Source organism: Vicugna pacos, chromosome 7 (genome assembly GCF_048564905.1).
Source record: "Vicugna pacos chromosome 7, VicPac4, whole genome shotgun sequence".
Lineage (NCBI taxonomy): Eukaryota > Metazoa > Chordata > Mammalia > Artiodactyla > Camelidae > Vicugna > Vicugna pacos.
The window spans coordinates 56,074,518-56,092,244 of NC_132993.1; the positions used below are offsets into that span (position 1 = coordinate 56,074,518).

The 17,727-nt window shown below is 32.5% G+C and overlaps 1 protein-coding gene across 4 annotated transcripts in view; it reads right to left on the reverse strand.

Annotated features, from left to right (window-relative positions):
• Positions 1–17,727, reverse strand: part of PHF14 (PHD finger protein 14) — a 138,373-nt gene that overhangs the window by 101,860 nt on the left and 18,786 nt on the right. For all 4 annotated transcript variants that reach the window (XM_031679619.2, XM_072964919.1, XM_072964920.1 and 1 more), the window contains 8 exons: positions 14,867–15,026; positions 10,704–10,815; positions 7,662–7,799; positions 5,871–6,017; positions 4,952–5,222; positions 4,535–4,641; positions 3,305–3,400; positions 1,350–1,453 (listed from right to left, as the gene is read on the reverse strand). In XM_031679619.2, the coding sequence (XP_031535479.2) occupies positions 1,350–1,453; positions 3,305–3,400; positions 4,535–4,641; positions 4,952–5,222; positions 5,871–6,017; positions 7,662–7,799; positions 10,704–10,815; positions 14,867–15,026 (1,135 nt within the window). The remainder of the gene's footprint in view (positions 1–1,349; positions 1,454–3,304; positions 3,401–4,534; positions 4,642–4,951; positions 5,223–5,870; positions 6,018–7,661; positions 7,800–10,703; positions 10,816–14,866; positions 15,027–17,727) is intronic.

Here is a 17,727-nt window from a genome sequence, read left to right on the forward strand (position 1 = left end):
AATGGCAACTCAGCTACTCCTGAGAGCACAAACACCATGACTTGAAAATCTAGGATTTATTTATACTGGGAATGTGAAGAGTGAGGAGAAAGTTGTTCAGAACCTAAAAGAACCATCCATGTACTGAACCAGCAAAGATGTTCGAAGTTTTAAATAATCCCAGGAAAAAAGATCACACACATATATAACAACAATGACAATAATGACCAGTACTTGTCCTCAAAGTGGTTCCAAGTAAAAAATGAAAATCACTTAAACTGTATTCTGAAACAAAAACGAGCCATAGTGATAAGAAGTCAGAAGCACCATGATATGCCTGATGATTCCAAATGAACCAATTTCATTTCGAAAAGCTGGACTGAGACCCTGCTATTTTTCACACAGTACACAAAGACACTAGTGACCTCTTCCCACATTTCATGGAAATTATTTGCTGTTACCTAAGGAAGGAGCCTCCAATCAAGAACAGAAAGTAACTCTACAGACTGCTATTGTTGCTATTGCCCCTATTTCCGAGAAAGGAAGAGGTTGTGAGGGGAATATTTATGAATTTACACAAGCACATATTCGTGTGTATGTGAATAGATACATTTGCATTTTTTATGCATATATACACACATGCACGTACACAAACACACTAGCATCTTCTAAAATTTTCTCACTTAATATCCTCGGTCACATAAAAAAGGTACAATTCAAACCTATTTACTTATGGAACGAAGTCTTAATAACTATGTAAAATTATTAAAATAGTAAACACTGTAAAACACTGAGCCAAAAAAATAAAGAACAAAAATATCTGGGGAAATGAAATTATTACAACTGAGCATAAAGAGAAAAAAAATGTAGAGAGATTCAAATCCAGAACTTATCTTTATTATCTACCATGGTGCAAAGGCAGTAATTCAGACTGTATTATGATACCTACCACTACCTAAAAACACATATAAAACTAAAACTCCTTCAAGTAAAACAAAACATAAATGCCCATTCATATAATATTTTTTAAAATTATTTAAGAAAATAATTATCTACATTATGTAAAGTTACTTCTCAATTCTCCAAAGAGGACTGTTTATTTCCACAGAGCTTAGGCACATATATCCCCAGTTACTCAAAGGATACAAAAAGTGATTTATCTTATCATTAAAAGAGGAACAAAAATCTCTTCTATCATTCAATCTGGAAAGTATTTTTGATGAAGATATTAATAAAATGAACTTCACATGCATTTAACTTAAATTTCAGTATAAACATAATTCATTCTCAAATATCTGAAGCATCTTGTTACTAAAAAAGCGTCAGTTTAAAAATATACAATAGTAATCTGTCATAATTTCATTACTTGCCTATAAAGCACTGCTGGAAGAGTAGATGTCTTTTGTGTGCCTCCTTCTTTTTTACTTGGTTTTCTCTCCTTGGGTGCTCGCAAAATTGCCGGTATGTTCAACTTCTATTGATTTGCACAAACACAGTTGATTTTGTTTTAAAGAAAAAAAATATAAAGCAACGTTTTCCTCCATACGCCACTCAAGTCAACTAATATGCTAGGGTTGTGAGGGAGAAATGTTTTACCAGCTTTTACACTGGCAAAAAGGATTAAAATGAGCTTTTGTCTCACAGTTACTACCATTACAAGCCTATAATTACATACTTTCATCAATTTTCAGTGGAACACTAAAACATTAAGAAAATTAAACTTCCACCTTAGTTTTAAAAGTGAAAGACAAGGACAAGAATTTAGGAACTTAAAAAAAATAGTACACTTGACAAAAAGAATATTGAGGCCGTTTATTTTCCTCAATATCCCAGCTACACTGGTGCTCCATAGGTTAATTAGAAAAATTATCTTATTGGACCAAACTCACCACAAAGCAAATTAGATTCTCTTTGGGTTTCTACTAATCTGTAGAACGCTGGCTTCTCAGACAGCAACCATCCATCAAAGTCATTTCTCAGTGGCCCAGTGGGCCAGTATCTGCTCAACCAACCGGAAAAAAAGTGTACTGCAAGCAGTACAAATGAATTCTACTTCTGCTGTGCATTTTACATTTGCACGAGAAAATGTGTGGAGCTTCCATTACAAGTCATTTAATTAATGAAAATGTCCTTTTATAGTAGATAATGTTTTATACTTAATAGGAGATTCTTATGAGACAAACGTGCAAATTAAGTCAAAAGATAATGCTAGGTTGGCAAATAAACTAATAATAGGCTTGCATTCAATATTAACTTCTCTAAATATAAAATATAAAACACCATAATCTTCCAAAAATTCATCAACAAACTATCAATAGAAACAAACGTCAATTCTCCATAGTGACTACTTATTCTCACCTTTTATACTGTTATTCTTTAATATTATTCTTTATAAGCCACATACACCCTGTTCACAAAAAGAAGCACCTTCAAATCTAGCATGGCACAATACATATCAGTATGTATCACTCCTGAAAATAATGTGTACACAAATTGTATGATGAATTCGATCCTATGTAAACCTTTAAATCAAGTACAATGAAAAACACCTATTCTTTAAAAAGCTTCCTTCACAAATAGAACTGTTTTCATAGGAAAGGACTACAGTGAGTCTTCATCATCCTTAAAAAATATAATTATTTAAATGAATTCTTAATTTATGAATTATATACACAGTAATAAAAAAAAGCATTCAAAGAATTTCATTTGGCATTGATTCTTCTTTTCAACACTAAGAGCTTTTAATAGCCTAAAAATGTTCAAGGATAAAGGAATTATTTTTCATAACTACAAGAATAGCTACTGAAGGGAAAAAACTACACTTTAACATTAAAGTTTCAAATGTCATTTTTTATATAGTTAAAAACCTAATCAATATGAAAATGAATCTTTCCGGTCTGCCTTTTAAATTTTACACTCCCTACCCACCTCCCCCAAAATGAACTAAATACAGCACAAGAATAAGACCGAAGAAATGTGGCAAGGAATCTAAAACCACTACATTAGAGGAAAGAAGAATATGGTAGGAGTAACTCATGCTTCAAATCTTAGCTTCACCACAAATGACAGGTCAATCAGAGCAAATCAAAAAATTTTGCAAACAAGATAGCTGTTAAAATAACCAAATTAAGCTACAGGTTCTAGGTAGGCAGCTTCTAAAGCTCTAGATACATTTCAGGTAAGAAATCATTATCCCAGAGGATTAGCTGGGCCTGACCAAATAGAATTCTTCAGTTAGGGGAGTGACAGTTGTATTAGAGATCTGATCTTTGAAATCATATAGAGAACAGGAAGAGAAGGAAAAAGCAATAGGAAAGACACTAACCTGCCCTGTGATTCTGCCTAGTAAGGCCCATATTCCTTGTCCTTCAGTTCGAAGTTTTCCGTTCAGGTTTTGTAGTTCCTCTAAAGATTCACATAGCTACAATGTAAATAATTCAGGTAAAAAACCATTAAAACATGTAGTAAAATATGTGAAAATGTAATTTATAAGTAAATATTCAAGTTTATCTATATTTATAATCCATAAGTTTAACACATTCAACTCACAATACACTGAAGGATGAGGCTCTCTAGTTATTTAAAAGCAGCACCAACAAAATGGAAGCATTTTGTTTTATGTTAGCATTTTTACTAATGATAATAATGACACCTACATTTATATATTCTGTTATAGTTTACTAAAAAATTTCACACACATTTCTACTAATTAATCCTTATGAGTCTATCAAGACGCACCCACATCATTTTCCCAATGAGAAAACTAAGCATCACAAGGTTTTCATGGCTTCGCCAAAATCATAAAACAAGCAAGAATCCCAAGTCCTCTGAATCAAATACCAGTACTCTTTTCACTAAAGCATGGCTAATTACTGGAAATTTACTTCCTACTAATTTTTTATTACTTAAAATATTATCTAACTGTAAGTCAATCCTGGTTTTATAAGCTTATATTACTTATTACCTAATACTTAGTCACAACTTGCTTTTATGTATTTCTTTTTTTATGTATTCCTTTAGAATGAAGAAGTAGAATTAAAATTTAAACTGGGAGGTTTTAATCAAAAGTAACACTATAAAACAATTCAAGAAAAAAACAGTAATTCCAGAACAAGTTTCTAAGTATTCTACAAACTGACAAAGAGAAGTTCCATAGTACAGTGCTTAGGAATAAGGAACAGAGTCAGACTGCTGGGCCTTAAACCTAACTTTCTGACTTGACTACCTATGCAAGCCTGGGCAATTTACTTCCCCTGTTTACAACTCAGCTTACTCTCCTGAAAATGGGAGCAATAATCATAAACCAAATTATATAGCTGAAGTGAGAATTAAATGATTTAATATAAGCAAAAATGCTCAAAACTGTGCCTGGTACATAGAAAGTACTCAGTGTGTTAGTGATGGTAATGAAAATTATGAGGTGCCGGAGTTGTAGGCAATTTGTAAAAATTTCAGAGGAATTTCAAAATGAGACAAATAGAAATGCTATGAAATCACAAAAGAAATTATCAATAAGATGTAACGTATTATGTTGTTTGTTTCATAGCCAACATACCTTATTATATTCCACATGAAGCTTTTCTTGTTCATTCTCCAATTTATCCTTTATATTCTTTTGTTCAGCCATATTTTCCTGAATTTGAATCATGCGCATATTTCTCTCTATTTAAATGAAATATCCAATTTTACTTTGGTAGAAAGTAAAAGCTTATATATAAAATACACAAAGAAGCTAGCCATAGAGATGATCACACGCTTATAAACCTACATTATTTAAAACACTTAACTCTATTCATAAATATATGAACTTAGCATTTTACAACCCACAACTTATTAGGAAAATAAACATGGTTTTTACTTGATTTACGCAGCATGATTTAAGTAAATTTCTAAAAGTTGACAGCATATCAAATATTTTCATCAGCAGATTGTTCTCATTAAAAATATGCATGTTATCAGTGTCTATACTGACCAAAATAATAATTCACAAAATCAGCAGTAAGGGCAGGTTGCTTATGCTTTCTCCTTCCATCCACACTAGAACTAGTATCTGAATTGTCCACTGGAAATATATCTGTACTGATCCCCATTAGCTCTGCTTTCCGCATCAGTTTACGAATGGCTGAAGCACTGCTAGTGAGTGGTCTGGGCAATTTTTCCCTTGGAACCCAGGCCTGGGGTCTGGTGGATCGAGCTAGTTCTGCTTTGGCACGATATTGTTGAAGTCGGGCATTGATCCTTGCCTATAAAAGAAATGTATACAAATTTTAAAAGATGTTAAAATAGAACATACTCCCTATGATTTTTACTTCCATACTTAGAAAAAGTAAAGATAACCAGAAATTCCTGTATCAAGGCAAATTACATCCACCCACTGTCCTTAAAGCATACTGTATAATCCTTGAGTTACAATAAACTAGGTCTATTCCTAGCAATGACTGTCCCAGTCTATGATCAGAGTTGTCAAAAATTAACATGATTAAGTGGAAGTTTCTCTTCTCAACTAGTCTGCACTACTATTCATAAATTTACTTAATTTACATTAAAATACATTTTAAATGATGGGCAAACAAATCAAATCACTTGCATAAATGAACATTAGAACAGACTGAAAAAAGATGAGGTCAACATATTGCACTGATAGAATAATCTCCTCTAAGTTACACTCTTCAATGTGTTGGGAACATTTTACAAATGGCTGCTCTGTTGACTAGGTGGTGAGTAATGTACTCAGCCACAAACTGTACTCACCATTTACCTTAAAGACAATGCACTTCCTGGAAAACTAACCAAATTTCATAATTATACTTCACATGCCATTGGCAAACACACATGAGATCTGAAATCTATAACCTTGAAAGAAAACACGAGTTTTGGCATAAACCCCGTACCTGTGCTTCTGGTGATAGTTGCTTTTCTCTTTCTTGTAAAGACATTTTACAATAGGACTGTAGAGCCAAGTAGTTTTTCCTCTTCCACTTTCTGTCTAACCTATCCGCATGTTGCTTACAATAAGCAAAAAATGGATCTGCTATATCCTATATCAAAAAACGGGAGGGGGGGAAGTAAACATTTTTACTCCAAAAGGTTATAAAAATATCTAACCATAAGAGATATTATTTCCTTTCTAAAAAATCTCCTATGGTGTTGGTTATTCCTAAAATAAATCACAAAAGTAATTTTTATACATAATGATTAAAAACTGCTGCTTTAGAAACTTAACACTGTATATGAACTTCAAATTAACAATTTTTTTCTTTAAAAGGCCTTGTGGATTTAAAAATACTGAAATCAAATCTTAGGTATAATATAGTTATACTTGTTACCTAAAGAAATAACCACTGTTTAAAACTTACAGGATTTTAACAATCTTAAGTAGAAATCATCATTAAATATTAAAGTTATTCATGTATACACAGATTAATATTACAAAACAACAATATATCCAGAAAATACAGAACCAGCCAACACAGGTAAGTGGGGCATTTCTAACAGACTAGCAATGTACAGACAGATTCAACTCGGGACAAATTTTATCAGATTATCTTTTTTATTTGTTTCCTGTCTGTGAAATAAATGGAATAAGATGAAAGCAACATAATAAACATATTTTTACATGACACTGAAAGATACCCAATAAAAGAAGGAATATAATAAGAGAGGCTTAGATATTTTCATAAACCAATCCCAAATATACAGTAAGAAATACAGAACACTCAATTACCTGGCTATATAAAGAGCTTAACTAATCAACAAAACTTGGTCTCAGGACTCAACAGTACTAAAAAACTGAAGTTTCCAAAGATCTTATAAGTTATATTTATAGATAAGTCACACCATACTAAAAGTTAAAATAGAGAAATTTTTATATTCATTATTTTACAATAATAAGCTCACTTACTACATGTTACAAAAAAACATTTTTATGACAAATACTATAATTTACACACAAAAAAAGTAGTGAGAAAATGGCACTGTTTTACATTTCTTTCTGCAAATCTCTTTAATATCTAAATAGCTGACATAAAAGAAGATAGCTGGATTCTCAAAACTGTTTCCACATTCAAATGTATATTGTTATGTTATATAACCTCCAGAAATCTCCACTATTACTTGTGAGAAAATTAAGAGTAAAACAAGTATATACCATTTTCACATTGTTATGAAGACAGTTTTAACATCACAGACTCCTTGAAAGAATATTAAGGAGTTTTCAAAACACACTTTGAAAACAACTGATTGCTTAATCTAAAGCCAATTAACCCATTAGGAAAATTACAGAATTTAAAATAATTGTAAAGAGATGGAAATGCAGATACTCAAGACAGGACAATGATTTTATTTAAAGAGTAACAGAGCAAGGTTATTACTCAAATATAATCTCAGATTCTCATTTTAATATGCTGACATAATAATGTTTTAAAACACCCTGAATTATGTTTAATTTTCTCTATCAGATTTCACTATAAAAAATTTAACATTTGCAAATGTCTGACTAGCTTTAAGACTGAAAAAATTCACATATATTGTTTATTCTTAAAGTTTTAGACCAGTGATCAAGACAAAGACTTTAAGAATAAACTTGTAAGTTTACTTTATGATGCATACCTGTTGCAGGATATAATGGAATCATGCTAAGTCTTAGGAACATACTAATCAACTACAGATTTGATAAAACCTACCTCTTCTGCTGCTGCCTCTGAAAGCAGACCTTCCTTCTGAGCACAGGTTACGTGGAAATAGGCTCTGCACATTCCTGCATCACAACTAATGCAAACTCCAGTTCTAGCAAAACGAGGGTCTTCACAGAAGCTACACTCCTACAATGTAGTAATAAGAAGTCTCAGAGTAAAAATATTTCCAGAACAAAAACTGCATTCTCATACAAAGCATCTACAAAATACAAACAGTAAACTACAGTACATCAATAAAAACGGTAACTGTAGGCAAACCAAGAGTTTATATGAAAAAAGTAATTCTCTGTATAGTTCTAATAAACCAAAATTCCACTGATACATAAAAATGATGATGATAATTAATATTATTCAAGGGCTTACCATATGCTAGGCACTATTCTAAGCACTTTACATATATTAATATATGAAATCATTTGACACTCTATTCCACACTAATATGTATAAAAGGTACCATAATTATTCCCATTTTACACATAAGAAAACTGAAGTAAAGGCAAGTTAGGAAATCTGCTCAAAACAGTAAAAAATACCTGGAATACAGTCTTCAAACCAGGGCAATCTTACTTTAAAGTCCATGCTCTTAACCATTAAGCTACACTGATTCAAGCAACATGATACTACTTGGAAAAATTAAAGAAAATAAGTAAGAAGCCAGAGAAAATTCACCAAAAGATCTAAGCATTGCAACGGAAGATATTATGCATTTTTAAAATACTTTTAAGTCAACAATTTGGTGAAATTGGTAGCAATACACATTATAGCCAATTAAATTTTCTCTATAAAAAGGGGAAAACTGTGAAACTAAAAGCATAAGCTGTTGAAATTACCCCAAATGCCAACCCCACCATTTAATTTTTTTTTTCCTTTTAACTAAACCTAAGAGAGGAAAAAAAAAAAACCTAGTCTCAAAATATATACTACTCTGGTAACAGGAATCTTCACAAAAGAAAAACTTGCTACATTGTGGAAGACTGCCAGTAGACAATTAAGGCAGAACTGTTTAGTAAATGTATTCTAAGTAAATTGAAGGTGAGAGAAACATATGAAAAGAAAAATTAAAAAGTTTCAATAGACATTAAAAATATCATTTTAATATTGTAACAGTGACTACCTACTTTGTAGATAGCACCAAACTGATATATCAGCAATGAACAAAAACAGCAAGAACAGGATTCTGGGTACAGATGTGAAAACATTCCCAAATCCTTATACTCTGCTGCTTAGGTAAGGATCTTTTCCCACTAACAGCAGAATGTGTACAGTATAAAATACCAGCAAATAGTAATCTAAACATGAAACCAAAAAAAATGAGAAAAAGAGAGAAAGAATGAGACAGAGAGGAGGAGAGGAGGAGAGAGGGAGGGAGGGAGGGAGAGAAAGAAATGGAGAAATTAAACTATTTAAAGGATGTCAATACCATAAACAGAACCAAACCTTTTAGGGTAGTTCCTTGAATGAGTAATTTAAGGTAGTATGATGAAATTGGGCAAGGGATTTCAGAGTGAATATAAGGAAAAAAATTCTAACAATAAAGTCTTTTAAGACCATAGAACAATCCAACAAAGAACAAAGAAGCTTCCTCAATTGCTTGAATCATTCAAGATGCTAGGGAACTAATAAGCAACTGAGAACACAGGGTAGAAAGTAATCAGGATTAGGAAATGGATAGACAATGTGGTCTAGAGAGCTGTCCCAGATACAATTCACAGCACTGTGTTTGATTTTGCAGATGAGCTAGAGATAATGTCATTTTTTTACTCCATTTCCCAGTAATACTTCAAAACAAAAGCAGGTGATAATGAAAAAAATCCACTGACAATTATACATTTAATGATTCTTTGGTCCAGAGGTCACTGCTGGCCTCAGTTATATGAAGTAATATCTGGTTACTGATTTTTAAATTGCTTTTAGTAGATTTATATTTATGGTAATAATATGTGCCTACTGAAAATGATACAAGCAAGTCCGTTATAGGCTCTGTGCTTGTAAATTATGAAGCTGCTATCAAAAAGTAACTTCTCCTTCCAACAGTGGTGGACTATGTAATCTGTATTGATCCTACTCAACTAGAAAATGTGATCAAATGATTATTTATTTAACTATCGCTTAAAGGCATTAGAGAAGTAACATAAAAGTGTAGAATTACCTTAGGACCAGGAAAGCAAGCTCAATACTAGGGCATAAAGGCTTCAGCTAATTCTGGAGAGGGAAGCTATGACTAACTGAACTAAAGCACAAAAGTATTGGAGGGCAGAGGGTGAGGGATGGGGGTGGTGGTTAGAGTTCAAGGAGGATATTCTAGATAAAATAGCAGAAACTGTCAAATTTTAAAATTTTCAGTATCAGAATTTTCCAACAATCTATAAGTTCCCCACCCCACCTTTAATATGTTACTGATGCCTTTCAAGGAAAGAGCATGTATCAGTGCCTAGTTAGTTCTAGTATTTCAAAGATGTCTGCAATAATTACATATTTAAGTTTTAATTAATAAGTGGATAATTTTATCACTTATAATCCTAAACCTCAGTAATAGTTAAAAACAAATTTATAAACTATGGAGGCTGAGAATCATTTGCTAGGCAGGTTATGTAGTCATAAAGATAAAATGGGTCCTTGAAATCTGAGTAAAATAATGGATGGTTCCTATACTCTTTTCATAGTTTTGATAAATTCCACTTCAAAAGTAAAGTCAAAAATTAGGTTCACATTTGATCCAACTGGTTAAAGATTAGGATTTGGTCTGAGGACTCATGCAGTAGGCAGCGTGCTAAATGCCAAGGAAATAGCAGTGGTATCAACTACCACTTTACTCCACGGATTATACTAAACTACAAATAGGAAGAATTTATACATTATTGGCTTTCTCGGAAAATTACTATCAATATTAAAAGATTTAGTGCTAACTGCTCTCCAATAGCATAATTAGTAATAAGCATTTCTGAAGTCAACAATAATATTCGTAAAAAGTCATCTAAACTAACAAGTAAAAACTTTCCCTTTTAGTCAATCAAAAATACTTTGTCTCACCTTGGCACCATATTTGGAATAGTTCATTTCTGTTAGTGTTACCGGTCGTAATTTGTCAATATCTCCAAAGGCTACTCCAGGAACATACAGCGCACAAACAATGTGAACCCATCTATAAGGGGAAAAGATGATTTTGCTATCAAACCTTCTGATAAAATGCCCACATGGAAAATAAACATAAAATATGTGCCATCTCAACTACTGCAAGATTTTATGGTGAGACCTCACAATCTCAGACACACAACTAAAGAATATGGAACACTTATAGAATATCATTAAGCTACAGAAAAAGGGACTGTAATAAGCATGACTTTTCCAGCAGCTTAGCCAAAGCTCAGAACTAACAACTGTAATCGTGTATCACTTAAAATTCACTGCACTTTGCACTTATCTGTTAAATATTTGCACAAAACCACTACTCAAATGAAACAAAACATCACTTTCATATGCAGGGAAAGGTATTCACATTCGTTATTTTAAGCACTCTGACAATTAAGGATCCTAATTTAAGACCTGTGTAGTTTCTCTGCATAAGTTACATAAAACTACTCTTTCTTGTTTCTTTTTTTCTAAAAGTTGTTGGATAATTCTTAAGCACAATATTTTAAAACAATTTTTGGTGTGCATCTTAACTTTCTTCCTAGGTTAAAATTGATTGCTAGAAGACTGTACAGAACAGTTGTAATAATTTATAAAGTCATATTTCATTCAACTCATCTGTTCATCATACAACCTATGTACTAAAACATAGGTGCCACAAATACAAATATTTTTTAAAGTCTGGATGATGCTACAACACTTAACAAAGAATGTTCAGAGTTTCAGTAAACTAAAAAGAAAAAATAAATGGGAGTTGATTCTAATTCCATCTTTTAAAAACTGCTCTGAACCTTTTTTAATACGTTAGGTACCCTTTCCGTTTGCTTACAACCAAAATATGGATCACTGGATTTTGAAATTTAAACAGATCTGTATCACTTCTGCAAGAAAGAGGGTAAAAATGAGATAGCAAATCTCTTTTAACCTTATAAATATATTAACAAATTCTGCTTCATCACAGCTTTAGAGGCTAGGATGGCTACATGGTTCTGTCTTACGATGCACTATGAGTTTTAAAGAAATAAGACCAAGAACCTTTTTATACAGGTACTGGGGGAAATAGTTACAAATCTTTAAAAACTATCTCTTTTATTGGAAAGAAAATCCAAGGTTTTGAGATCTTGTTGATAAAATGTTTTAATCCAGTCTTTCAAATGCATCCTGTGGACTTCAATATGAAGATACACATCTTCAACAAGCAGCTGCTTTCTCAATTTAACTTGCGCAGCTTTTTCATGCTCCACTGGTGTATTAAATGCCACTGTACTCTGTTAGAGTTTATCTTTGATAAACCCAACAGCTGGCTGCTTGCTTCATACTGACCTTAAAATGTTTTAGTACAAGTCACACAAGCACTACAGATTTAAACTGCCATTTCAGTGTGATTGGCACACAAGTGTATCATTTCCCCCAACTACTCATGTGAGGATGCCAACTTGAGTCTTCATTAAAATACATACTAACAGCTGAGACAATTTTGGTCCTTTTTAATACCTGCTGTATATAGTTTTTTATTCATTTGTTTAGCTGCACATACTTTAGAACCTTGTAATTAAGACAAATTGAGAAATCAAAAAGGAATAATCTTCCTTGTTACTTTACCATCCATTTTGCTTGAAGCTATGATGACAGATGTTGTTTAGGGAAAGGAGCAGAAAAACCACCAAAAAACAAAGAGTCAGAATGGTCATTCTAGCATTGACATTATTAATAGATTCTTTTAAATTCCCATATTTTAATAAAGCAAACAAAATAGAAAGATACTTCTCAAAAAACTCATTTCAGAATGGAAACTATATTCATCAATCAAATTTGATTTTTGAACGCTTTGTATATGTAATACCTTTAAGACATTAAATATTTCACTCTCAAGATGTTATTTTCATTCCTTCATTTAATTAATTACTAAGCATCTACTAGTAACACAGCACCATATAGGGAGTTTGGAAGTTATAATGATATATGTAAAATGCTTGCAGCATACAGTATGGCACACTATAATTACAGTATATCTAATATTTCCCATAATCAGGTTTAAAAACCCACTAAGACACGATAAAATACTCTCCCTAAGAAATGAAATAAAAATGTAATGGTAAGAATGTACTGACAGTCTTCTCACATTAAATCACATGATCTTCTATTGTAGAACTTGTGGCTCCCATCAGGAATAGGTGGCGAGGGGAATGGGTGGGTCTAATTAGTTCACATAATAGAAATCAATTTCAAAATCTTTTTTATTCTTTCCATACACTGTTCTTTTTCTCCCTATTTTACATTTGAAATTAGAATATTAAATAGCTTGTCAAATCTTCTTGGGGTTTTTTGGGGGGGGGGTTTTTGCCTTGATTCAAGCTAGTATTACATCCTTCAAACTGTATCAAGACCTGTAATTTCCATAATAGCCTACAGGTGAGTATGGACATCATCACAATGTTCAAATACAATGTTCAAATAGTATAAAGAAATTTGCTAGGCTGTGCCATCAAGGGAGGTGTCTATATATATGTAAGATATACAGGAGTCAATACAAATATCTTTCAGTAAAACTAAAAGGTTAAAGAGCCTCTTCCTTATTCATTCAGAAACAACTTTACAAATTATTTTGAGAATTACATATTAGTATGTATTATGCATTATTAATGTGATGAGACAGCTAGTATAGTAGTTTTTCAGTAAAAATTGCAAATTATTGACAAAAAAATTGACAAGAAATGCTCTCCCACAAAAGGGAGCTCTGTGTTTTCCAAAGCTGCCGTACTTATTCATCACAATTTATCACCATAAATTGCAACTCTCAGGACTAGAGTTATCAGAAAAAACTTACGCAGCTGTTATTCTATGACTACCTTACGTAAGTAAAATAATACTGGCAATAAAAAAGCGCTAGCAGTAGCAGTAGCAGCAGCAGGAGAACTAAGGAGACACTTATTCATAAAATAAAAAAGGTTAGGAACTACACTTACATATCATCATCATCCATCCCTGCTGGTAGTATCCTGAGAAAAAAATGTGAAAGATGCCAACACTATTATGATGACAACTGCTCAAAAGTGATAATAAAGATGAGCGTGAATGTCGTGAAAAGAACAGAGGTCTTTGTGTCAATTACCAATTTATTGCCTCTCAGTTACAAATCCATCCTTCAATATCTGCTTTGCAATAACGGACATAATCCCTTCAGCATTTCTCCTTTACAGTGAGCATTATACTAAGCTGTTTCAGTAGAGAGTGGTAGAAGCCGCTGTAAGAGGAAGGGGCTTCTCAGCAGGATGAAATGAGGACATCCACCAGTGCTCTGCCCCAGCCATATACATCGTCCCTCAGTTACCATGCAGGCCCAGCATGAAGATCAGTTTTCTGTGGCCTCCTCAACACAGACACCACACACTCCAGGCTTTGAACCACTGCCTAGCCACCCACTTGTTAAGAACTGCAGACCAAGTTCTGGCCCAGGCAAACCAACTTCTCTGCCATCCCGTAGGCTGTAACTATACTTTCTGTAACAAGACCTGAACCCCAGTCTTGTGGAAGAGGTCTTCCTTCCAAGTTTGTCATTCCCTAGACAATCTCCCTCAGCCTTAGAGTAGCAGCCTTTAGAGTTCTTTTATTTCTTATGGGTACTGTTTAGCATAGTTCAGTAATTCTTTAAACATCCCCCTTTAAAACCACTGTATGGGTTCTATCTCCTGATATACTCTCAAAGTCAAACAGACATGAGTTCAAATTTAACCATTCACCAGCTTGTGGACGTGATCAAATTAAAATTATGTGATGATCTGAGCTTCAGGTACTACCTATAAAATGGGAAATTTTACCATCTGTCTTATATGGTAATTACTAAGATTAAATGGGATTATTGGGTATAAAGGCAAATGTAGATAATCAATGGTCTTTTCTCCTCCTTGTCCTGATCTGTAGCCTACTGTTCATTTACTCTATGCCAAAAAGATACAAAGAAGAAATTAAATGACAGTGTGTAACTCAGAAAATCATAAACAGAAAAACAGAAGGAGATACATTATAAAGCAGGCATATTAACCCAACAGAATTATGACATCAACCTTCCAGCATCTGTCTCCTTGAAAATTCCATCCTGATTGGGACATAGTTCACAGCTAGGGGAAACACCACATTTACAGGCATCACAAAACCAGGGTTCAGTGGAGTTTTCAGAAGCTGAACTCATAATAGAGTCACTCTCTCCATCAACTCCATAGCAACCTAGGGGAAAAAAAAGTATGATTAAATAGTTTATTTTTAAACTCACATTTATAAAGTCACAAAAGAAAAATGGAAGGGAAGAGAAGTAGAGAAAAATTCTCAAAAATTAAGTTTACAAGAATGCTATTAAAGTCAAAACTCAATAGTGAAATCATTTTATAAAAATACTTTTTCACCTACCATAGTGTATGCAATGAAATAAATGGTTCTTTAAAATAGTTTTAGACCCACTGAAAATGCATTACAAAAAGGGGAAAAATTTATGGTTCTTTAAAAAAATTTTTTAATTAAAAAAATAGGTAAAAATACAAGTTTTCATTAAAAAGAAACTGGAACTACTGAGTTTAGGAACTACTGATTAGTAAATATTTCTGAGCTTCCTTTGTACTGAATACTTAAATATATACAGAAGACTACATTCATGCAAAGCATACAAACAGAAACCCTCTGATCCGATTTTGGAAGACGCAGATTAAAACACAAATTCACACAACCGTAAGTGCAAAGTCAAGTATCAGTAAAAGGAAAATAATACAGAAACATGCACACACATAAATTAAGGTTACAGAACATACCAAAATTAGTTTACTAGATGTCATTAATAGGTCAACAGTCATGTGTATTTTATTCACACAGCAATACCACTCAATACAGATTATAATTAAAATAGCCTAGTAGGCAGAAAACTAAAAAGTTGTTTGCAACTATGACTTACATAAGCTGTCTCAAGCAAATCCCTTAGTTATTGCCAATCTTACACTATTCAAAGGCTTTATAACAGTGAACCTTAATATAATCTGAAAGTCACGTGAGAGAATGCCAAAGTTTCAAAGGAGCTAGACTACTGTGTACTAGAAAAGCAAAGGAATCAAAAACATTAATTTCTTTAATATCACTAAATTGTGGTTGGTAATAATTATTATCTTCATCACTTCTGTTTAGATACACATTTTTAAAATGACAAATCATAAAATGAAAAGAAAATAAAATTTTCTTCTTGGGAGAAGTTATTATTGTCACCAACACTAGAAAAATGTTCAGTATAGGTAACAGTAAGCAAAATATTTTATTCAAAGAAAAATCATAAAACAACAAAAATAGTCAATTTTATTTCCCAAAGGGTTAGGCAATACTACAAGGAAAAAATCTATTTTCTTTACAAAATAATGTTCTCTTGAGGCAAATTCTTTCATCTGTATTCACACAAGGTAGGCAATTACCAAAATAATAAAGCCCCCAAAGGGGTATCCATTTTTTTTTATCTCATTCACTCAAATCAAGGTAAATCACAGCAATTCACTCTTTTTAGAATAAAGCAAAATTTCCATTCTAATTTTTAAAGACTACACCACACACATGACAAACATCTGCAGAGATTAAACCACCTACAAACAACCTCAGAAATGATTTCTGAAGGCCTCTCGTAGGAAAATCCTACTTATGATACCTAGAAGACTGGTATCATATGAGCTGAAAGAACAACCAGTAAGTGGGTATTTCTTCTTCAGCTTCACTGCCCTTGAAAAATGATCCACATGGTATTATTACTTTTACAAAGTCCTTCACTTGCCACTTTCTCCTGCCACTGTTCCCGTATTTCTTTGCTACATCTGTTGGGTTTACTGAGCTATAGACCAAAATTCTGGCATTTATATCCACTCTAAACCATTTTAATTAATGACTAAATACATTTTAAAATCTTTCTCTTGGGGGAAGAGTATAGCTCAAGTAGTAGAACACATGCTTTAGTATGCATAAGGTCCTGGGTTCAATCCCCAGTACCTCCTCTAAAATTAATAATTATAATAATATAAACCGAATTACCTTCCCCCTAGAAAAAAAGTAAAATAAAATCTTTTTCTTTCCACTACACAAAATACAATTTAAACCAACATAAAACAAGGTTTATTCTCTTCTACTTATCTAATTTTGAGAACAAGATGCAAAAAGTACATCTTTAATGTGACTATGGAAAAAAGACTTTATGTGGGTAAACATACAAAATAAAAATTTATAGACATATAAAACCTATTTCATACAGGTTTTTCATGTTTTCAGAAAAAAACCCATGTAAACAGAAAAAACCCATTTCAGTGGCTAGCTAACTACTAAAATCTCTAAGTAACACATGCAACCTACATAAATCATATTTAATGAAAAATAATACAAAATGTGTTTACAATTGTTTTGAATTATACAAGAGTGAGAGTAATCCACATCAGTGGAAATTCTCCCCATTCAATTTGTCCTGGGGAACCAGAGACCTAGTCTTCCACCTTCTAGCTATATAACTGGACAAACCACAAACCAGGCTGAGTTACCTCATCTGCAATAAGCATTCAATAATATCTATTCTAATTATCTCTCAGTATAATAGAAAAGAAAAAAACAGTAACACAAAATTTGCCATTTGAAAATTTAAAATATTTTTTCTGTACTTAACATCCCACTCAATATAGATTATAATTAAAATTACAATCCTGCCAAAAGCACATATCCTGAATCTAATCATGAGAAAACATAAGAAAACCCCCAATACTGCGGGCTGGTATTCTTCAAAAATGGCAATGGCATGAAATACAAAAAAAAAAAAAAAAAGATTTTAAATTGAGTAACATTGTCGTTTATGAGAAAAAAAAAATAATGTGCATGATACCTATCACAAATATATCCTGAAGATTAAAAAGCCAAAGTGCCTACT